This window comes from Anopheles nili, chromosome 3 (genome assembly GCF_943737925.1).
Source record: "Anopheles nili chromosome 3, idAnoNiliSN_F5_01, whole genome shotgun sequence".
Lineage (NCBI taxonomy): Eukaryota > Metazoa > Arthropoda > Insecta > Diptera > Culicidae > Anopheles > Anopheles nili.
The window spans coordinates 48686573-48709154 of NC_071292.1; the positions used below are offsets into that span (position 1 = coordinate 48686573).

The 22582-nt window shown below is 47.4% G+C and overlaps 2 protein-coding genes, 1 long non-coding RNA gene and 2 other non-coding genes across 5 annotated transcripts; 1 reads left to right on the top strand and 4 right to left on the bottom strand.

Moving 5' to 3' along the window:
- Window positions 1-526: 526 nt before the first annotated feature.
- Window positions 527-2532, bottom strand: LOC128726848 (uncharacterized). The gene is made up of 6 exons (XR_008410827.1): window positions 2403-2532; window positions 1741-1838; window positions 1437-1541; window positions 1140-1242; window positions 843-944; window positions 527-648 (listed from the first exon to the last, which is right to left on the bottom strand). It is a non-coding gene; the product is annotated as an uncharacterized LOC128726848 (long non-coding RNA).
- On the bottom strand, window positions 1014-1102 carry LOC128728062 (small nucleolar RNA Me28S-Gm3255). The gene has a single exon (XR_008411014.1). It is a non-coding gene; the product is annotated as a small nucleolar RNA Me28S-Gm3255 (small nucleolar RNA).
- LOC128728063 (small nucleolar RNA Me28S-Gm3255) lies at window positions 1311-1399 on the bottom strand. Its single transcript, XR_008411015.1, has one exon. It is a non-coding gene; the product is annotated as a small nucleolar RNA Me28S-Gm3255 (small nucleolar RNA).
- Window positions 2533-3033: 501 nt separating the features above from the next.
- On the top strand, window positions 3034-5527 carry LOC128726845 (alpha-sarcoglycan). The gene is made up of 6 exons (XM_053820685.1): window positions 3034-3043; window positions 3124-4125; window positions 4211-4452; window positions 4559-4621; window positions 4707-4847; window positions 4928-5527. Exons 2-6 carry the CDS (start codon window positions 3322-3324, stop codon window positions 5061-5063), a joined length of 1386 nt encoding a protein of 461 aa, XP_053676660.1. The 5' UTR covers window positions 3034-3043; window positions 3124-3321; the 3' UTR covers window positions 5064-5527.
- Window positions 5528-6295: 768 nt separating this feature from the next.
- Window positions 6296-21235, bottom strand: LOC128724493 (uncharacterized). Its single transcript, XM_053818218.1, has 7 exons — window positions 21190-21235; window positions 10395-12003; window positions 10118-10312; window positions 9897-10062; window positions 9393-9689; window positions 9107-9323; window positions 6296-8995 (listed from the first exon to the last, which is right to left on the bottom strand). Exons 1-7 carry the CDS (start codon window positions 21233-21235, stop codon window positions 6651-6653), a joined length of 4875 nt encoding a protein of 1624 aa, XP_053674193.1. The 3' UTR covers window positions 6296-6650.
- Window positions 21236-22582: the final 1347 nt, after the last annotated feature.

A 22582-nucleotide genomic window follows, 5' to 3' on the forward strand; every position in this document is an offset into this window, starting at 1 on the left:
AAGGATGTTGAACAATTTTCAACGTTTAAAATTCACCTCGAAACGCTTCATTTTGGTGGAGGAGAATGAAGATTTCTTCCCTAAAGCCTGGTATTTCTCTACTCGTCACGCGTTTTCTACACCTCGAGGAAGGCTCGTTGCAATTCCCGCTAGTTTTTTGCCGTATATGCCGATAATGTACCGACAATATGAAGTTCACACGGACCTAGCCTACCGTAGGGTACGAACGCGGCACTTACAATGAGCACCGCCTTCTCTTGCAAAGTCTGCAAACATAAACTTACCGTAGCAGAAGAGTAGTTCAATGCTCTCTGTTCGCCCACAGGCTCTCTTTTTAACCTAGCCCATCCTAACCCAGAACCATGCTCATTAGTGTTATTTATGTGGAAGGAAAAATGTTGGCGTTTCACAGTTCACCAAACATCTATAGATTATGTACATAAATTTAGGCGATAAGATAAAAAACACTTGTAGACGAAATTTAAAATTTAAAACATTTATTTGTTAGCAAAACTATCATTTTCTGGTTATTGAAATCGTTTACAACCAATCGTGGGTATGATTTGTGTAGCTGTTAATAGCCACTTTGAAAGTTTTCGATGACCACTTGAACTCGGAGCCGGAGGTAAGGTTTTCTCGTCGACTAGACTGCAAAAGGAAAACAATAGATGAGCAATTTTCCAAGGTGGGTCTGAATGCAAATGCATAGAAGTTGTTTGTTCAGAACATAATATTAGCAATATGAATCATGAGATATTCATAAGAGATGTCAGAAAATAAGTAGCTAAATTTGATCATCACGTAAATGCATTTGAAAATGTAGTAATGGAAAATATCCTTACCCTTGCAAAGTTATCGGCCTCACATGGCATCATCATGGCTTTTGTAAAATCATCGCTGGTTGCCTGGGCACTATTCTGACGATCTGGTGAATACGCAAAGTACTGTGCAAAAAGAAAGCAAAAAATAAGTGATTTTTACAAATGGAATGCATAAAAATGCATAGAAACTGTTTGTTCAGTAGATAATATTAGCAATATGAATCATGAGATATTCATAAGAGATGTCAGAAAATAAGTAGCTAAATTTGATCATCATACAAACGCATTTCTCAATGCAGAAATGGAATGTTTCCTTACCCCCTTGAGCAGTAATCGGTTTCACATGGTTTTATGGTATTGTTAAACCTATAGATGACTGTATCAACAGTGTTCTGGAGATTTGAATCCTACGTGAAATCATCTGCAAAAGAAAAGCAATAGATGAGCAATTTTCCTTGGTGGATCTGCATACAAATGCATAGAAACTGTTTGTTCAGAAGATAATATTAGCAATATGAATCATGAGATATTCATAAGAGATGTCAGAAAATAAGTAGCTAAATTTGATCATCATACAAACGCATTTCTCAATGCAGAAATTGAATGTTTCCTTACCCTCTTTGAGCAGTAATCGGTTTCCACATGGTCTTATGGTATTTTCAAACCCATCGTTTTCTGCCTGAACACCGAATTAGAGCTCTGACCCCTATGGGAAGTACTCTGCAAAAGTAAAACAATAAATATGAGCGAATTTTTCTACTTGAAAGTATATAAATGCATAGAAACTGTTTGTTCAGAAGATAATATTAGCAATATGAATCATGGGATATTCATAAGAGATGTCAGAAAATAAAAAAGCCAAATTTGATCATCACTGAAATGAAATTGTAGATAGAGGATCAATAAAATGTATGCTTACCCTAGTGAAGTAATCAATCCCATATGTCCTTATGGTATTTTTGAACACCCATTTGCCATCGCTGACTGTCGTCGGATGCTTGGTGACGCTGGAGTGTTCTATGAAAAAGAACAGATGTTTAAATGGTTTGTTAAATGCCCAGTTTTAGGGTATTCTTCTAGCTATGAATTTGAATTTTATGTTCCATATATATATATTTTAACCGTGCAGCACTTAAGGATGATTTTATCGAGTGCTTTGCCTTGGTAGTTTTTGCTTGTTTTACATTGATGTTGGTTAAATTCGTAAAAAAACGCAGTTGTGTTAGCCATTTTTAGTGTCGCCAGAGCCTTTTTTTAATCGATAACATTTTAAAAGAGATGCAATTTCTAATGTTTATCAAGCTATGCTGTTTCATCAAGTGTAGAGGCATACATGCGGTATGCCAACCTAACCTAGAAATACCTGCATATTAACGCAATGTAAAATGTGAACTAATCAAAATCCGTTCATTTATTTACTGTGAGCATTTGGAATTCGAAAAGCCAAATACCTTTCATGGAAATGTAAACTTTTCAACCAAATCATACCAAACATAATCAAGCTACAAGAGTGCTTGGGTAAAAATCTTCACCACTTGATTTATTGCATTTCGAAAACTAATCTCTATGTATTGTACTTACCATTGCGATGTTTAAGTGTATTTTGTAGTACACGCGATATTATCGAGTGACTACGAAAGATGGTTTACTAGCTATTTGTAAAGCACCATGAGAGGGTAGACCGGAACTTCGTGTTATGCTTGAGATTCATGATCGAGAAGAAAGCCGAATGGCCGAAAACGCATGAGCGCAAAATAACGCTTTGACACTTACGTCAAAAATCAGTCCTGACAATTCGGTACACTCAGGTTAGGTCACGATAATCGCTGTTTACGACTGTGGCTTTATACTGTGGTTATTTTCTTCGTATTCGAACCGTTATGATTAGTCTCCGTTAAGCATCAGACCCAGGAGGTTGTACGGATAACGTGATACTTGCTGCTCAGCCGGGATCAATACAACACGATTAACTATCGCTTTACCTATTGTTTATTGGCTTGCCTGTGGTTCATTTCTCCAACAAAAAGAGTTGAACATAGATACACCGTTTCATAACTACAGTATAATGTATCGTGTAAATATATTCGTGACATTGTATAACATGAAATTAAACGAATTGTAAGAGAGCTTAAGCTCATGATCGCGTTATAGTGATCCTCGTGTTGCAGCATATTAGCTTCCCTTAACGAAGAAGAACCGTTATTTGGTATACCGGTACACCGGTACGGTTCCCGTTGGGACACGATAAATAATATTTAGCAGGCATTTCAAGATATCTCATTTATTTTATATTTATTTACAGAGCATCCAACCAAAGTCTAGTCCCGTTGTGCAAGTAATACAAAATAGGAGCAAAGCGTAGGCGCATGCGCCTCCTCACTATGTACGAGTTCATCATCTGTCATTTGGAGCAAAAATCCACTGGCTAGCGCTACTGGCTGATAGGAAATAAGCTCTAAAAATCTAGCCCGTAATGTGGTATCCTTGAAGCTGTGTAAAAATGTGCACTTTTTCCACACAACCCGCGTTTTTCGAGCGGCATCATCCACTATTCACAACGCACAAACCCGCGATGAAAACAGTGTGTCTGGTATTGCTGTTTGTGGCGTTGGTCCACGGAAAGGAAACGACCTACATAACGGATGATGTCTCAGCGTCGGAATTGTTTTCCCTACGCATCGAGCCTCGCATGTTCAACTGGACGTACGAAGGGCTAACCGAACAGTTTCTCTACCGCTCGTCGCTCGAAGGCTATCCCGACCTGCCCTCGTGGGTGCGCTACATGTACAGCCCAGAGTACCATTCGGGGTTTCTGTACGGTACACCTCCCATGCGCAAAGCGGACACCCATGTGCCCATCGAAATTATCGCGCTCAACCGGCTGACGTACGAAACCAAGCGCCTGGTGCTGATCTTGGTCGTGCGCCGGAAGCAACCCGCCAAGCATGTGATCCAGATGAAGATCGACAACCTGAACTGGGTGCACATGATGGACCCGGGACGCATCGAAAACTTGAAAAACATCTTTCGGAACGATCTGTGGCCCGAAAGCCGCTCCGATTTGCACATCATTTTCATGGATTCGGCGGTTAAACTTGGCGCACGGTTACCTTTGCGGCCCCAGCAACGGGAGGGAGTTGTCGTACACCTGGGCAGCAGTGCCGAGTTTTCGAAACGAATGCTCGAGCTGCAGGAGGAGGTGAAGCCACTGTACAAAATTTCCTCCTGCACCTATAAGCGGACGTCCGTTCAGACGACGTTCGAAAGCTCCGGTTTCAAGCTGGATTGGTGCGCTTTTCGTCTGGTAAATATCCATAGATCGGTGTACTGTAGCAGTGCTGTGTTGTTTACAATCCTTTTTTTCCATTTTGCCACGGACACTTTTTTAGACCGAAACCGAGGACGACATAACGGCACTACCGCACAATCCCAATGAAAACCACAAACAGCTACCGCGAAAGGACGCCCAAAGCCTGCACCACATCGACAAATGGGACGCGCCGCTCAAGTCGGAAGTACCGGAGCGGAACTACAGCGACGAAATTGCGATATCCTTCGCCATTCCCGGCATGATATTCGCTCTGCTGCTCTGTGGGCTAACGATCATCCTTTGCTTCCAGCACGAGAAACTGTAAGCGCGCTACTCTCTTTTCATCGTCAGGGTTTTTAACCGTTTCTTATTTGAGTTTTGATGTATTAATGTATCCTTTTTTTTGTTTGTGTTTCGTTCGCGCCAGGCATGACGACGATTCAGAATATTATTTCAATTATGTTTTCTACATTTGTGCTGACTTCCTTAGGTAACGATCGGCGGGCTACGCACTGTTGTTAGCTTTAATTGCTTAACTGCTCTTTGTGTCGCTTTTTTTCCATTCCCTTCGATAGAATGCAAAAGTCTTCCCGAAGTGAGTACAGTCCGGTGGCATCCAGCGTGCAAATGGTGCATTACTCGCCCGATGACATCAAATCCACGATCAAGCTGAAAAGTCTGCGAGACACGCCGTTCGATGATGTGCAATCGTTAAGGTGAGCAGGGCATTTTGGTCGATTATTCGTCCATTCCGGCAGGGACCGAAGAGTTTAACTGAGTTCTGAACTCCTTGCAGCCCGAGCGATAGCTACTACCGTGAGGGAAGTCCGCATGTTGGCAATATGTACATGCGCCCGAAGCCACCACCGTACAAGCTGACCGGAAACGGCCACTCACCAACGATGGTACGCAACGGGGACGCCGAAATGTGACACACGGAGCGGACGCGTGTTCTTTATTGCTAATTTTTGCCCAGGACACGCCACGATCGGTAAAAAGACGAATTACGTGAAGCGCTAAAAAGGCCAGTGCTGATGGCGGACTGGACCTTTGTTTGTTCTCTAGCTCTTAAATTATTTCGACAATATTACCAAGGAAAGGTCCTAACCGACTTTGAAAGATGGGTAGGATCGGCTGCCAGCACAAATTGAAGCATTCGTGGACAACCGTTGAGCGCAGACCAATGTTCCGTTTTTGTGTTCGAACACGTGTGTCCTCTGACGGGGACGGTATCGACTTTAGTAGACCATGCGGTTAAGCCATTAATTATCATATCATATTCGAGTTTGAAAAACATGTGAAATAGCTTTGTAGGTGAGAGTCCAGCACCTGTCTAGCAGGCTGCGATTTGCCCCCCAGATAGGTACCGTACGGAAATAACAATAAACGATAGCAACAATAACAATAACGGATTGATGCACAGGTTAGTGCGGTGTTTACCTTTTTCGTTCATATATATGACAAAGCGAGACAACCGGCATGGTTTTTGAGCTTGATGGATCGTGTTGTCTCTAGTGAGGAGAGAGTTGTCTCTTTTGCTCTAAAAAGACAGGGTTAGAGTGCCTGATTTTAATGAACCATTTTTGCACTTACCCGTTTTTCGCAATCCCCTGTTGTATCGTATGGAAAAACTGATGGAAATTCAATCTGGTGCCTTCGCACGTCTCGGAAAATATATCACGTTCTATGAAAACCATTTTTCCGTGCAATAAAATGCTATTTTTCCTTCGCAAGTGTCAGCAAATGTGACCCACTAACCCTGCTTTTTGCATACGCACGCACACACGCTGGCCCCCAGATCGGTGAGCGAGACAGCATCGTGAAGGTGAGAGCGAGAGCAAAGAGGTTACCTGCAATTTTCATGCGACCCTGGTACTTCGTCAGCCTGATAGCGCGCTGGTGCTTGGTTTTTAGCGCCTCCAAAAATCGCGAATCGGACTCACCGGATCGACCTCGAGTAACAGGAGAGCATGCGATGAAGAGGTTGCACAGCTCGCGCCCAGCTGGTCGTCGCTCTCTCTCGCTTACTCGCACGTGCGCCGACGGGGGTTTCTTTCTGGCCAACGGGACAAACGAACATGGAATTAAAGGGAAGCGTTAAAACACGTGCGTTTGTTTTTGTTTTTTACTACGATTTGTTTATTTCGCAATTCGAATACAGGTGACGCGAAAGCGCCTGTACACAGACAGCACAGTATTTGTTGCTGTATGGCACGCACGCGCGCGTCATATTTCGCTAATTATTGCGCGCTGTGTGGTTGATTCCTCAATCATCGCGCTTCTAAAATGCACTCCTAACGCGCCTCCTTCTAAGCCCTACTAAGCAAAGCCCTTCACGCACGCGTGCCCGTGCGCCAACACGCGAGTTGCATCAATTAAATTGATCGAAATTGTATTTCTTTGGCATCATCCGAGGACGCGCGGTGGCGCTTGAAATCAAATACAGAGCGAGCGTCCCCCCCATGTGTTGTCCACCCCTTTTTTAAGCTTCAATCGCGGCAGTTTGTTAACATCTGACGTCACTGGAACCGCCGGACTTGCTGCAAAACCCATCCCCGGCTGTTGGTGGCCGGTGGAATCGATGGTTCGGGAATGACGACGGCGGTGACACTCTCGGGACGTTTTCCACCTGCAAGGTGCGCGGGTTTCACGGGTATCGGAGGCGGTGGCCCTAGGTTGCTGCCACGTTGTTGTCCCTCCTGAGGGACACTCACCGGGACGGGACCATCACTCGCATTCCGCTGACGATCGTTATCGTCCCCGCTGTAAACCGCCGAATCACGAAAATCATGCTCAAGACACTGCTCGACGTCACGCTCGTAAAAGCAGCAATTATCATCATCATCGTCATCGACGCCGTTGATGGCCACGGCATTATCATCATCCTCAGGACATCCTTCCGGCGCAGATACACCCGTTTCAGCCGCATCTTCACAGAAGCTTTCACCGGAAGAACTCGTCGCCAGTACCGAATCCCGCTGGAGACTGGCACTGTGGCGTTCGGCCTGACCCGAGAGTGTCCTTTTCTCCTCACCCGGACCCACCGCCACCGACATCACCGACGAGGATGTGGACGTGGTGACCGAACGCACCACCGCCGACTGGAAAAACAGACTCTTCGGGTCGGCGTAGTCAATGTGCGCAATCCGGGAACCCAAATCCATGCTGCCTTGTTTGTAGATGATGTACCCATTTGAGGCCACCGGTCCACCGTTCGGTTCCGATAGCTTCCGTTGCACCGGATGCAGCAGGTTTCCCTCACTGCCAACCGTCCGCGGTGTCATGGCTCCCGAGTTCGCGTGTACGGAGATGAACCGTTGCAGGAGGCTCTTTTGCGCCGTCGTTTTGATACTGAGACTGCCTTGTCGTTCCAGAAATGACTGCTTAAAGGTGGACGCGATCGGTTCACCAATCGCTCCCACACCACCACCACCACCACTGGCCGTATCCACCGCGGCCACACGACCGAGGGCTTCTTCACCGGATTCGAATTCTTCCCCATGTCCCGCCGGTGGTGCCGTATCCCGGTGGTAGTTTATATTCGTATCGCTGTTACGCAGCATCCGGGGTGTCCTATGCTGATCCCGAGCCGGTTTCCCCAACAACGATCGCTCCGGTCCGGATTCGATTCCTTCCAGCAATCCAAGCTCCGAGTACGCCAACGTCACGTAATCGGATTCGGGACGCAATAACCTTCGCGGTGGCGTCACCGGAACATCCTCACCGGCTGCCGGATGTTGGCTGAAGCTGGAACTACGACCAGTTCCACTGCCATCACCACATGGCAGTGAATGCCTCGCGACTGATGGTGGCGCGTATTTGTACGGTACGTGCACGTTACGCAGCAACGATTCGTAGATTGGTTCCGTTTGGTCGCGATCGGGCGGGTGCAGCACATCGTACCGTGGTTCTTCCTCATCCGGTGGTTCCGTACTCGGAAGTGCTGGTTTCTGTTCCGCACTCGCCTGGAGCACACTTCCCGCCGACGACGATCGGTGGCCACAAGCGGATGGTTCGATTGATTTCTTTCTCGCCACCGGTTTGTTGAGAACCTTGTTGAATTGTTTCACGTCTAGGATGAGCTTGGAGATGATTTCGGAGTCCTTTAGCTGGCCCCCACTCGCATTGCCACCTGACGCCGCCGCCGGTACTTGCTCCAGGTCTTCCTCCTTTTGTACTGACTCATGTTCCGCGCCCACAGACGCCACCTTTTCATCACGCACCACCGCTTCGACGACTTCAGCGGCTTCGGGAGTCTCCGGGCTCACCGTGGCCACGGCATCCTCCACCTCAAGATCGGTGTAAAAAGTCGAACAGCTGGTGGGCGTCTTTGGCTGGCGCTTTCGCATCTCACTGATGCGCTTCGGAATCATGGTGCTGTTGTACGCCTTGATACCGGCAAAGCTTTCCTTCACCTTCGAGGCACGCTTCGACGGTGCCGACAGCTTCCGCCGTTCGTACAGCGACTTAAGCAAGCGATCTTCCTCATCGTTCGCTGGTCCACAGCGCGATTCTGACCGGCTGCGTGCGGTTTTGCCCGGTGGGGACGACGCTTTCGTGCGGTGTTTCATTTCATCCTGTAGCTGCCGTTTTACCTCTTCGCACTTGCAATCCTCGAAGGGTGCCACGTGATCGTGTTGTGCGCCCCGGGGAATGGGGCGGCCACTTTTGGCATCATGCGAGTGAAGCTGGCACACCGTTGGCCCGGTTGGTACCGCCACCGGTGGTTGATCCTTTTTGGTTTGGTGCTTTTTCGATCGCATGCGCATCTCACTGCGACGAAACTGCTGCCGGCGCTCGAGGTACTCCGGAACGGCGGAACTGTTCGTCGGCCGCTTCCAGTACGGTTTGTCCGTGAAGCGTTCTAACGTGTCGCCGGGGAATTCATCGTGAAATGAGGAAACAAACCAAAAAACGTGAAAATAAACCCGACAATCCCTTGTTCAGCCAATGCGACCCCCCAAGGCCTACTAACCATCCTCATCGCCCAACTGGAGAACCAGCTCCTTCGCACGCTCCGGCATGTGCGAATATTGCTGCATCATGACCTGCTTGATCTGCTGCGTCCACAGGCGCTTCTCTTCGCGGTTGCGCGCCGTCAGCTTGAGCACCCCTTTAGGATCGTCGAAGGGAATCACGTTGAAGCTGGTCGGTTCACCCGGCAAATGCTCCACCAGCATGAGATTTTTGCACTGCAATCAAAAGCAAAAGTCAACGTACGCTCTAACCTCTGATCTGACACCCGGCACACGGACACTTACCGGTATGTACGAACGGAACTGTAGCCTCTTATCCTCCTTCGGTTTCGCAATCACAAACATGCTCTGAAACAGCAGCACAATGCGGGGTTTCGCGTGTTCCGTCAGCCGACCTTCATGCAGCAAATCCCCCAGCACGGACAGATCCGGCCCAAGCCACCCGTCCAGAATCTCCGCCAGCTCCTTGACAAGCCGCGCCTGATCCAACTTTGTCTTCACTTGATCGATGTTATGGGCGACTTTCTTCATCAGCTCGTGCGCCAACGCCACTTGCGGATCGCTGCAGTGCTTGCGTAGATTCTAAACGAGTCCCCGAATGGAAGGGAGAAATTAATTTACCATCAAGCCGAGCAGGCGCAGCGGAAAATCGCAACTAATGATCACCCGCCTTGAATGGGGCGATGATTTATGATTCGCCACTGATTTCCGTCTCTCGCTCGCGTCGGAAACAATGGTTCTCTCCGCCAGACCGCGGCCATGACTAATGCGACGCGGGCGTTTACTTACGTCGAGCAGGAGATGATACTTCAGGATCCGCTGCACCGGTTTCAGCAAGTACGAATCCAACGGTAGCGTGTGTTTCAGCATCTTCTGGGTGGACACGAGCAGGGAGTTTGTGTGGGTGGCTTGTAGTAGCGTCGTCAGCAGGGACATGGCTTCCGGATAGCTTGTGCTGAGGACGAATTGAGGTTATGGTCGGAATAAAATAGCGCACCAGCATCACTTACCAATACGTGGTGTAGCAGCTAAAATCGGCGTGCAAATCAACAAAACAGTTGGAAATGGCCACCGGATCACCCTTGGCCCCACGGAGCCGATTCAACAGGATAAAGTTAAAGTCGTAGATCTCCTGGATGTTGCTAAACAGCACATTCAGCTGGGCTTGCTTCAGGCACGCCCGTTCTTTCCAATCCTCAAGGTAGCTGAAAGTGGACAAAAAAAGAAACCACTGTTAGTTTGGGTTTGCTTCCTTAATTTGCCCTCTGTCACCCGAATCATCCTCACCCTCTGATAACCTGCCCGAGGTCCTTCACGTAGCTGCTCTCGGAGTCGATGATTTCCCGCACGGCTCGCTCGCACATGGTCATGCTGCTCGTGACGGTTCCTTCCACTTTTTCACACAAACTATCCAACCGCTGCACGCTCACGTGCTCCGGTTCGCTATGATCCGCGAGGCTCTCGACGCTGGCCTGGTACGATTCGGGTGCGCTTCGTTTCCCACCAGGCAGATGATGTTCCGACCCGGATGAGCTGGTGCTGGATGAGTACGAGCAAATGGACGACGCGGAAACGGCCCTCGAGCTAAGCACTGGCGTATTGGGTGGAATCAGCAGTGATGCTTTGCTGGAGTACGGTGATCCGCCGCTTAGCGTTGTGTCCAGACTGGGTGATGGCGTTACCGTCGTCGTGTTTTCGGAATCGATACAAAGCGACAGCTTGGGTGTCGCCACAGACGCAAGAGCTTCCTTGCCTGGTTTGGAAGCTTGATCCCGGTTTGGCTTCGATGGAGTCCGCCGATCATCCGGACCAGCCGGATCATCACGACGGGAACCGTAGGTGCTGCTGCTGCTGGTTCGGCTAAAGTTCAGTTGATAATTGCACGCTTCGATGACGGTGTTACGATGCTCTCGTAGATCCTCACAGTTTTCCACAAACGCATCATCCATCGATCCACCCTCGTCGGTGGTTTCCCTTCTCAACGTTAAGCTACTCTCGTCACTAGCATCGCCACCGTTCACGTGTTCCGGATTCAGTGGCGATGGTTCATCCACCGCCGGACCATTAACCAGCTCAACCGTCAACAAGCGGATCTTCCGCTGCAACGTCGTCACGTCCTGTAGCTCTTCCGTGCTGGAAGAGGATCGCTTTTCCGGGGACGCAAAGTTTCCGTTGTCATCGGGAGTTGCAACACTCGCGTCCATGGCACTACCCTGTGGTGATCCTGCGGCCATGATCGTCCTGATCGTGCGACTAGCCGCCACCGGATGATCGGTTCCTTCGTCGCTCACATACGTTAGTTTGGTGATGTTTTTCGACAGCGGCAACTTCTGGTGATGGTGGTGATGATGATGATGATGGTTGTTCGCGAGCACAGGAGAAAGTGCTGCCGTGGGTTGTTTCACCGGTCGGCGGCTGGGCGCACTGAAGGAAGCCGATTGCGTGCCGTTACGAAGGAAACCTCGAGCTGGCAGTTGCCCTAAGGGACTGCTATCGCTGGGATCGTCGGAATCGTCCACCGAGTGTGACACCATGCGCTGTACGGACGGTGACACTGGGTTGAAGAATTTGTCCGATATTTTTCTCGCCCTTTCGGGCGATGGATCTGGCACTGGGTTGGACCGGTTCACCGGTGGAGCTGGTGCTGGTACGGTGGGTCGTAGAACTGTGCCCTTCGATCTATGGCGGATTGGTGATGGCTCGATGGCTGATGATGAGTCGTGCTGTAGTTTGATCACGTGAGCAACCCGGTCGAGCGGATGTACGGTCGCTATCGGGCACGGGTTGATCGGTTTGTTGTGGGATGATTCAACTAACTGCTTCGCTTCTTCGTTGAAGTTGTTGGCCAACGAATCCAAATATCCGAGAACCGATGGGCCGATGTCGGTACTACTCCCTGTAATGCAAACAATAAGTTGCAGTAATTGTAATTGTGGTATGATTAGGTTTGAGTTATTCATTCATTGTTGAATTAGGGGACAGTTTTATCGTTGTTAGTCACTGTTAACCTAAGGACTCACGCAAATGGCAAAGTTTGCTCGAGTTGCCGTCAATTCGTTTAACGTTGTAACGTGATGAAATTAGCTCATGCGGTTTTAGATACACTTAATCAACTTTTGCACTATGTTTTTTGCAAACTTTTGGACTTTGAAAGTAAGTGATCTAAAGTTAAGGAACGAAAATGATCGAAAAGGATTTGTATTTTTTACAAATGCATCTTCGTTACACCTATTTCGTAACGCTTTCGAGACGAAAAATTGCATCCCTGATTCGGTGGAACGGGTTTTTTTTTCTTTCCGTCCCGTCTATAGAATGTTACAAAGTGAAATGATGGCCCTTTTGATGATGACAAAAAAAAACCCTCCAAAAACGCTTCTAACCCGTTTCCTTCCTTTTTTTGTAGGTGCATAACATTTGTCTTTCTTCCCACCAGCTGGGGATTTATGCATTCAAAATACACACACAAAAAAAAGGGCTAGACTCTCTCTCTCTATCTCTCTCTCTATCGTTCCCTGCCACGGGAAGTCATTTTTCCTTCAACTTTTAATATACTTTCCTCCCACATGTGAGCTCGGGCGTGCGCGCGTTCAGGAGAGCTGTATCAACACGGGACCTCCTCGGGCACTATATCAACACGGTGCTGTTACACTACACCACACCAACAACAACAGCCGTCGTTGCTCCTTGCCGCAGCATCAGCAGCAGCATAAATAAGCGGTGTTTCTTGGTGTATGTCACTGTATGTTCTCGCTCCGGCATCGGGCCCATTCATAACGCAACCCTGGCCGCCGGTTCTTGATGAAAATGGCGTAATTTGTGGATAGTTAATTAACATATCTCCTTCGTCGTTCGACGGGCACATCCCAGAACGGTCTCACTTGCGAAACACGTGCAATTTTAAGCAGTAAATATTGTAACGAAAGCAAGAGTGTGCTGGCAGAACTGAGCATTGGATGCCTTGACACATGGTGCCTTGGATAACCGCACAAAATGCCATGGATGATCATGAAACGGACTCAAAAAGTTTCCAAAAATCCCTCCAATAGTTCCGGCTAATACACCAAGCTGAGCTCGATTTTAAAAAAATAGGGATTTCTTTTGTACCACCACCAAGCCACTCAAAAAACACGACCCAAGACGAGTGGTGCATTTCTAATCTCGCAGTGACAGCGAATGTTTTGTGAAAAACTTAAAATAGCCGCCCACGACGTCTATAATCCCACAGTCTCTCTCTCTCTGCAGTGGTGGTCGCCGGGAATTCAAAGTTCCCGGAGTAAGATCGAAGTTGTGGGCGCGATGCTGTTGCTGATAGATTTAGAATCTATCCTTCTCCTCTTCCATTCTCGGCTTGAGCAACCAGGGAAACACGGAGTAGAGCAGCATATCGTGCCGTGGAGCGCCCCAAAAGCGTCACATTACATTACCATTTTAGAACCGACCGAGAGACGCTCTTCTGCGCCACCATCAAAAGGTCCTCATCATCGCTAGAGCACGTGCCCGCCGCATTATCATGCGATGGTTAAGAATAACACACGAGACGGGGCGTCACATATGATGCATTTTCTCGGCGACCCTTGAAAGGGGCCCACAAGCAAGGGGCCGCGGGAGATTGTTTTTTTTTCTTCCTTGGTTTGGTCTCACACGCGTGAAATAATGGACATGGAGATTAGCTATCTGGTTTTGGGGAGGGAGTGCTTTAAAGTAATTGCCATATTATATAGGCCAATGGGGATGCGGTTATGTTCCTGTGCGCGGTGCATCTGTGATTTTTTAAGGATAGCAGCTGTAGCACGTGGTTTAATAACCATTTGTAAAGGAAGAAAAAGATTAACAAATCTGCAAAAATACTTAAATCATGCTGCCAAGCGTTCCAATAAAATATATATTTTAATGTGTAGTCATTCGCGAGAAAAAAAACCAAAATTATTTTACAAATTTCTATAAAAGGCATACCTTTCGAAGGTACTAAAGGGATTATTACTGTATTTTTTTTTGTTCCTTCAGACCCTTACTCTACAAAAAAAAATGCCGCCTTTTATTGGCGATGCTCAGGCGATGGTTTCCTTTGCTTTTACATTCACGGCGGCAGCTTAAGATGTATTGACTGAAAATAAGGCACGAAGCAAGTGCCTTGAGCACAACTATTAGTGCCATGGTCTTTCGGTTCATGCAGTGATGGCCTATTTAATCGCACAACCTGAAGGTCGACCGAATGTGGTCAAAAAGGAATGCCAAAAACATAAGCGCATATGCTGATATACCGATACAATAGTTTATAATGAACAGACAGCTTTTAGTTGAAGTCACAAAAAATCCCTTATGGTTCTATGAACAAAATAAGTTAGTCACAGATAAATTAAGGTTGATTTGTTTCCATTTTTTCTGATTTCACAGACAGATGTTACATCGGCACCTTCGTTTAAACCACTTACTAATGAGCTGCATGCTGCACTTTTGTAACCATCGATCAGATGAAGGATATGTTGACGCGTGAGGATCGACAGAGTTACAACCATATGTAAGGTATGACACTAAATTATTTTTTTCAAGTTTTGATTTGCAAGATTTTTATTTAAAAGAGATGTTAAAAATAAGTAACTTTTCGATTGAAAGATTTTCTTCATATCATATGACAATTCTTAAAGGTAAAAAATCGCTACCAATCGCGCTAAATGTGACAAAGTTTTGTCCTCAGAGTACTATTCCACAAACATGCAGCAAGATTTTTTTTCCAACAGATGTTTATAGAAAATAAGTTCATCTCATAGTTAGGAAAAGAATTCGCAATTTCATTTCTATTGAAAGATTTCTTATCGAATCTTGTTCAAGGAATGCGCATGATCATGAAAATTCTTAAACTTAAAGATCGCTACTGATCGCGCTAAATGTGATGATGTTTCCCTCTCAGACCACAGTTTCACAAACATACGGCCAGCCGGATATCCGGAAGATAGGGTGTGTATACTCGTCAATGATAACAATTTCGCAAACAGTTCGGGCATGTAGAGCATGATTTTTCTGCAACTCGAAATTTGACATCATATACCTCTTGCCGTTACTGCAGAAGCATCGATTGCTCAACCGGTAAAAAAGCAAAACATCACCTCCGCTGGCTCTTGCGACACCTATTTTTACGTTTGTTGATAAAGCGCGCTAGCAAAATGCATAAACAACAGCCAACTCACATTCACACAAACACCCGAACGAAGCCAAATCGATAGCGATAAGATAGTGTTGGCTCAACATAAAAAAAAAACATGAATCGTTGCTTCACCACCAAATTACTTTTTTCGGGTGCGAGTTTTCGCACCCCCGAGCAGGAAGCTAACAAAAACTACGATTTATGCTTGAGGAAGGCGCCACTAGTTGACTCACTGTGTTTAGTTCTAGTTTAAATTGATATGATTCATTCGTGAAGCCTTCTTTAGGCGAGACTTGTACGACGTTACACGTACGTTAACAATGAAGTACATTTCACGATTAACGCGCCACTCGACCAGGGAAATATATCGAAGTGCTTTTGCCACACCAAAAGGATCTACCCATGCTGGAAAAACTCACCTTGAGGTATCCATCACGCGATGGTGGACTATTTGAGCCCTAAACGAAGCGACAATTTACAGCAACCATACATCAACCGAATGGCAGGGCACTAATATGTATGTACCGTACGTACGTGTACCCCCTCTGTTCGGGTGACAACTATATCTCAGCAACAAATGGCAACAACCGGCCGACTCCGACGTACTAATGAGCATACGTATTTTTTTTTATGACTGTCGTGCTCAGAAAACGCATACAACGGGCGCAGTTGGTTGGAAAATAACCGCACAGGCCCTTGTGTGTGTGCTGGTGATTTTGTTGTCTTATCATCCCCATCGGGAGGGTGAAAAAGCGACAAAAAAAATGCAACCCTCCAGCAACAAGCGCACGCAAACCGACACGCGTGAACACTCGTATCGGTAAACAAGAGTGATGTGTGGTGCTGGGAAAAAGCGAGAGAGAGAGAGAGAGAGAAAGACACATCAGGAGGCAGATGTTTTGGTGGGTTTTTTTTTAGTCAACTGCAACATTTGGATAAACTCGACGTGCCAGAGCTACGAATAGCTCAGCTAACTATCGATCGAGTTGCGGGTTGTGTTGGGACAAAATTTCAACGAGGAACATCACCTGACCACCTGTCCCGCTTATCGCAAAGTGGGCAAAGAAAACAGCAATTTTCGCAACGTGGAGGGCCAAGGAAAAAAAGCATCACTTGCATGTGAAAAATCGCGTCGCTTATGGAAAAACAATGTACAGTGATCGATGCCGTATTGATCGGTCACCGGTTGCTGGAAGGTGTTGCAAACGAGATTATGGAGAGAAAGAGAGAGGCAGATAGGATAGAAAAGAGTTGCTTTTCCACCGCCGTATGTTGTCTTCTGAGATTGCGACACTCGAGAAAAGATACATGTAATGTAAAACAACTGCGATAGAAATACGAAAGGTACATCAACATTTGATTTTAGAAGTGAAATAATTGGTTGGAATAAATGTTGGCGATCGATGAACCTTGTCTCCAGAAGTTCGTGCCCTTGATTATTCTGGAAGTTTGTCAGGAACAACAAAATTTGAATTAAAAGCAAACTATTTGGTTGGGATAGATTCTGGCGATCGATTAAACGGTACACCATAATTTGAGTTAACAATAAAATGTTTTAACGGAACAGTTTCTGACGATTGATGGACGTCGAAAGAGGTACAAAAGGTACACCAAAATATGAGTTGAAACCGAAATATTTGGTTACATACGTTACGTTACTGCCGATCGATGAACCTTTTCTACAAAGGCACGAAAAGTATACCGGAGTTTGTGTTAAAAGTAGAATATTTCGATGCAATAGTTTCTGACAATCGGTGAACCTGCTTTATTATTTATTTATCGATAAACCTGTTGGAAGGCGATTCTCAGGCGATCAACGTACCTTCTCCATAGAGGTACGAAATACCAAAATGTGTTGGTTTGAGAGTGAAATATTTCGATTGAATAGTTGCTGGGGATAATTCCGACAGTAGTTCTCTGCTATTCCAGCAGAATAGCTTATATACAACAACCGAGCCCACCCGGGATAAGGTGCAATCCATACGATTGATGGGAGGAAATGCCCACCTTCCATGAAATTTTTAAAATTTGGAGTTATGAAATGTAAATTTTGAAGGAATTATGTTATGTTACGAATTATGAATAATCTAGTTTTAAGTACAATACAGCCAGGCAGTCACTATAATAAAATAAAAGTTTCTGGCGATTGACGAATCACTAGAACGACAGCTGCATCCATTCAGAAACCAACCCTCTTTCTATTTAGTCTGCTGTCATCCAACGCCCGGTTTCCATGATCAGACCCAGACCCACTTAAAGCGCGCACAACCCTTCCCTACTCCATGGCGGAGGAAACCATAATAGTAAAAATGCCACCACCGAATGGACAAACCCTTATTTCTGCTGCTCCGCGTCTGCCTCGGTCGCACAGATCGATCGGTATTTTGTTATGCGTTAGACACGCACACACACACAGCCATATCATCGCGTGGACAATTTCACTGGCACATTTTGTGCGCAATGCTGAAAAACCCTTCGGACGGCATCGCCTTTGCACATGTTTTATGCTTGCCGCCGATGCTGTTATCAGCAGCATATAGCGCGTGCAGCATAGGTTGCATATAAGGGAGAATGTTTCGTACACCACCGTACAGATGAATGGAGAAGAAGTAGAGTTTTGGAATCATCCCCTCGTAAGGCGGAAAACACCAACTAACAAACTGCTCGTGCTCGCTCTCTCTCTCTCTCTCTCGCTCTCTCTCTCTCTCTCTCTCTCTCTCTCTTTCGCTTCATTTCTCACCCCCCCTTTCGACAGCATAACGCACGCCATGGCGGTATTTAAATCGCGCACGATGCACCCCACACACCTTTCCCCTGTCCTCCCCCCCCCTCCCCCTACCCCCACCCACGTTGGTGGTTCTCTTTCACTGCTTCCGCTTCCAGGAGGCAGACAACATCGGTGACACGTTCGCATTAAAAGCGATGGGACGGGGATGGGTGGGGAATTTGTTTTTACTCCTGGGGGTGGGGTGGTGGGGATCGACAACCCTTAGGAAGCCAGAGGGTGGGTGAGAGGGAGAAGGGGCTGCAAACGAACGCCGCCATTGTGCGCGGTATGGTTCAGCTTCCCTTTCGAGCCTAAAGCTTGCCCGCGCGACCAAAAAGGCGCATTCGACCCGTGACATATTATAGAGCGTGCGCGATCGTTGTGTGGTGGCGATCGTAACACCAACACCACCACCACTACTACTATTAGTACTTCCAACTGGGGGGTGTGTAGAAACCGCGACCAGACTGCTAGAGGATAGTTAGGTGGCCCTTCCGGATACAACCCCCCCAACGGTGTGTTTCTGTGTGTGTTGTTCCGCGGAATTGTCGCGACAAAAACTTATCGTGTGTTCACTTAAGCCCTTGGCGGCATTGGGTGGCATCCCTCCACCCACCCTTGGGGTGTGTGCATCATCATGACCCTCCAGACACACACACCCACACACACACAGAGCCGGCAAGAGTGTATATGCATCAATCTTAATCCACCGCGAGCGCCATACGCCATTGTTGCTGTCGGCGTGCAGTAAATGGTGGCGGATTGCATACAGCAATGCATCGAGCGGTGCATGGAGCAAACTGCATCAAGAGTCGGTGGAGGGTCTGGAATGTGCATACCTCGATCGTGAGTCACCTTTTGGTTGTGCATCCTCTGGATCGATCGGTGTGTGATCACTTGTACATCAAAAGGGTGAAATTTTCCACCGTCGAGCGCCTCCAATTCCGTTCGTCACGAGATTTATCGCTCGTGGCCGCAAACGGTCGGTTAAAAAAAAACCCGTGCGCTATCAGTCGCGATCCGCGATACGCCCTTTCAAGCCTTTAAGACAAAAAAGGCCGGTAGATATGTCTGTGACGCGGGTCTTCGCGAATATAATGCTGAGTTTTTGCTGCTTCTTGCATAATTCGTCCACCCAGCGAAGGGTGGTTTTGTGAGCGACATCTTGAGCCATGCCCAAAAGGGCATACAGCCCAAAGGCAGCTTGGGCGTCATCTCATCGCGAAAGAGCCTTGAAAACGACAGCTTACAGTATGTATTGATTTTTACGCGTTCGCGCACATAATTAGCGAGTCTTTTCAGCGGGGTGTGCAACACAATGCAGGATCTTCCTTTTTGGAGTTGCGGAAAGAGAGCAAAAGAGAGAGAGAGAGAGAGAGAGAGAGAGAGAGAGCGAGAGCATTTGTTAGCTAACACATTGTGCTTTGTCGTAACGAACAAAAAAAAAAGCGAACATCAAATTATGTTGCGACACGGAACGTGAAGCCGTAGAATTTGATGCCATTTAGCGACGCATCCAAGCCTCGCGCCCTCACCCGGAAGTACTCCCCCCCCCCCCTCACGCCCTTTTTCCGGATGTAGCATTTCTGTCTGCCATCGAAAGCGTAAAGGCACGTCAGAGCGCTCAACGGCTGGGTTTTCGGTTACAATCTGTTGCTGTCGTTGACGATCTCTGGCGGTTAATAATCACACCACCATTTTGTGCGAACGTAAAACGTTGCCAATTTAATGGCACACACTTGAGCAGAAACGGTGTGGAGATAAGTTTTCCGCCCGTCGCCGTCTCTTCACGATAGCAGACGGGCTCTGATTGCACCACAATACAGGAAGTGCAAACAGCAGCGGCAGCAGCAGCAGTTCACCTATCTGGCGAAGAAGGCATCGTTCAAAAACGCACTCCACGAGCGCGCCTGAGTGCGGGTTCCGTAGCAGGGGTACGACGAGGGGTGGAAAAATAGAAGAAGCCGTTTCCGATACCGACACACCGGCTCACAAATCATTTGATAAGCAACGCCTCTTGAAAAGGCTTGAAGAAATTGATCGTCTTTCGAACCCGATCGAGCAAACAATTGTGGCCCTCTCTCGAGCGCGTGCGTTTCCCTGAAAATCGTTCCCTCGAGTGGACAGAATTGTGGGGGCTTTTTTTTTTTTAAATAGAAAATGGCGTTATCCCGCGGGTGTTTCCGATCACCCGACGATCGCATGAAAATCGAACCAAATGTGGGCAACGGCGAACGGGTGAGAAATAGGACCCTCTTTTCTCGTAAGCTGCTGCTCAAGCGAAGGAATTTTTGGGATGTTTTAACTAATTACAAGGCATCATGCGCGATTTATAGCCGGCTGACCGGGTGACCTTGTTCGGGGTGGTGTGCCCGCTCTCGCATACACAAACCGCCGTGTGTAAGACCTTCAACGCGCCCGGGTTTGGTGGTTTTTTGAACGTGATAAGGATAGTTGAGTTGGCAGCCGCTGGCTAGGCGATGGAATGGGAGGGGGGGGGGGGGGGGTTGGTCGAAACAACACCAAAAAAAAGAGCAAAAAAAACACACCCGCCCAATGGGTGGAAAAAAAAAGTGAAGAGCGAGATTTGGGCGTAGGTTTGCGGCGTGCACTCTCAGAAGGGAAGCGTGTAAAAATTGAGATCACGAACAACGCGTGCGGGGGTTGCAGCAGATCACCACTGACCAAAAGCCACCCCCCGGTATTCATGTGCACACACACACGCACACGGGCAGCCCACAACGGTTCAACAGGTTTTCCCTCCAAAAGGGAGGCACACAACAGAGCCAAGCACAAGCAACGCGCGTTCTCCTCATCTCATTCGGTTGGCATCGTTTTGGAGCCGAAGAAGCCGTCGGAGCTACCCCACAAAGGTACGGGAGGAGTTCAGATCGATCGGTCGAGATCGTGCGGCTATAGTGCTGTCTCTTGCGCACCCGCGTGCTTCTCACTCGGGCGCGCGCCGTCTAGTGCATTTCTCGCTGGGGGGATTGGACTGTTGTATTGCGCGCTCCCCTTAGCGCTCTTGGCGGCTTTGGCACCAGGCGAGCTCAAATGATTCATATGATTCTAAAAGTGCGTTTTTTGCTCGTTTACATCCAACCACCCGCATGGGTGTGGTATCGAGCGGAAAGATGGGGAGGGAAATTTTACAACCGACGCGGATTACTTACCGAAAAAATCCTCCCATCGTTCGGAACCGTCCGATTCGACGTCCATGGCTGTTTACGGGATACGGGGGTGTGAGTGTCGGTGCACACTAGACGGACGCACTGAATCCATGCACTACTTTCGACTGGCACGTCCGTACCCGTGCCCGTACGGTGGTGATACGGCACCGACACCACGATCAAACTTCTGCACAAACTGTCACCCGCCGAATCGCTGTACAGCTGATTTGCGTAGCGAATCGTGTGATCATGAAGCGCCCCTTTTTTACGTGCCTTTTTTTTTTTTTTGGTTACGCACACACTACTTGCGCCCGCTGGTGCACGCTCATAGGCGGAACATTTGTAACTGGATGGTGGTGCTTTTGGTTGTTGGCTTCGCGCAAGCGTCACTAGTCGGATATTCGTTTCAATGTCGCAATACTCCACTTAGATATCTGCGTGTGCGCCGCAAACTCCACTCGCGATCGCTGCTAATTGCTCGATCTACTAGAACCTTTGCGTTGAGCATCTGCCCTGCTGTTGGCGGAGGCACAGCTGACCTTTACAACACGCCGTGGAAATACGGCACACAAACGCACGTACAAGTTTCCTTCCCGACGTTGATAAAACACTAACTCGCACTCGAGCCGACCCGCGCAGCGACAACATGCGCTGAGGTGTTGAATTGTTTTCTGAATAGAATGGAGCAGCACGAATGGGGTTTGCAGTCGATCGGCCCCTCGCACTATGGTGCACAACGCTGTTGTTCGGTGGAACGCAATAAGGCGACGGTAATAAACGAAATAAAATACAAAAGTACGCCCACGAAACCTTGATGTTGATTTGTTTTGCGAATTGATGAGACACCGAACGGGTACAAAGGAAATTTTATGCGTAAATGACGCTACCAAGTCGCGCTACATTTTTAGGAATTGATTAAATTCATATCACGAATTCGCTCCATACGACGACCTACTGTGAATCACCACTCCAGTGTCATATATTTTGACGTTTTCCGACGAAGCGTTTTTGACGTTTGTTCTCGCGGCGAAGCGTTTTAGACGACCACTAGGCGGCAGCATTGAGAGATGGCGATCATGCACGCACGGGTATATCGGAAATGCAGTGGTACTGGAATACTGTAACATAATTTGTAGAATTATACCCCACTTTAGAAAAAATATTCGCTTTACAACAGGACATTTCATCGTCATAGGTAGTAGTATTTCAAAGTCCTGCAGTATGCAGACCATTACATTCGAATGAATCCAGATTGCATACATTCAGGCGCTTTAAGGATACAATTTCTTTCGAAACCGAAGCAAACCATGAATCGTCTTTGCTAGTGCTCTAAACTCGATCAACTCGGGTTTATAGCAAATCGTGGATACATTTGTGAAACATTTGCCATGTGACT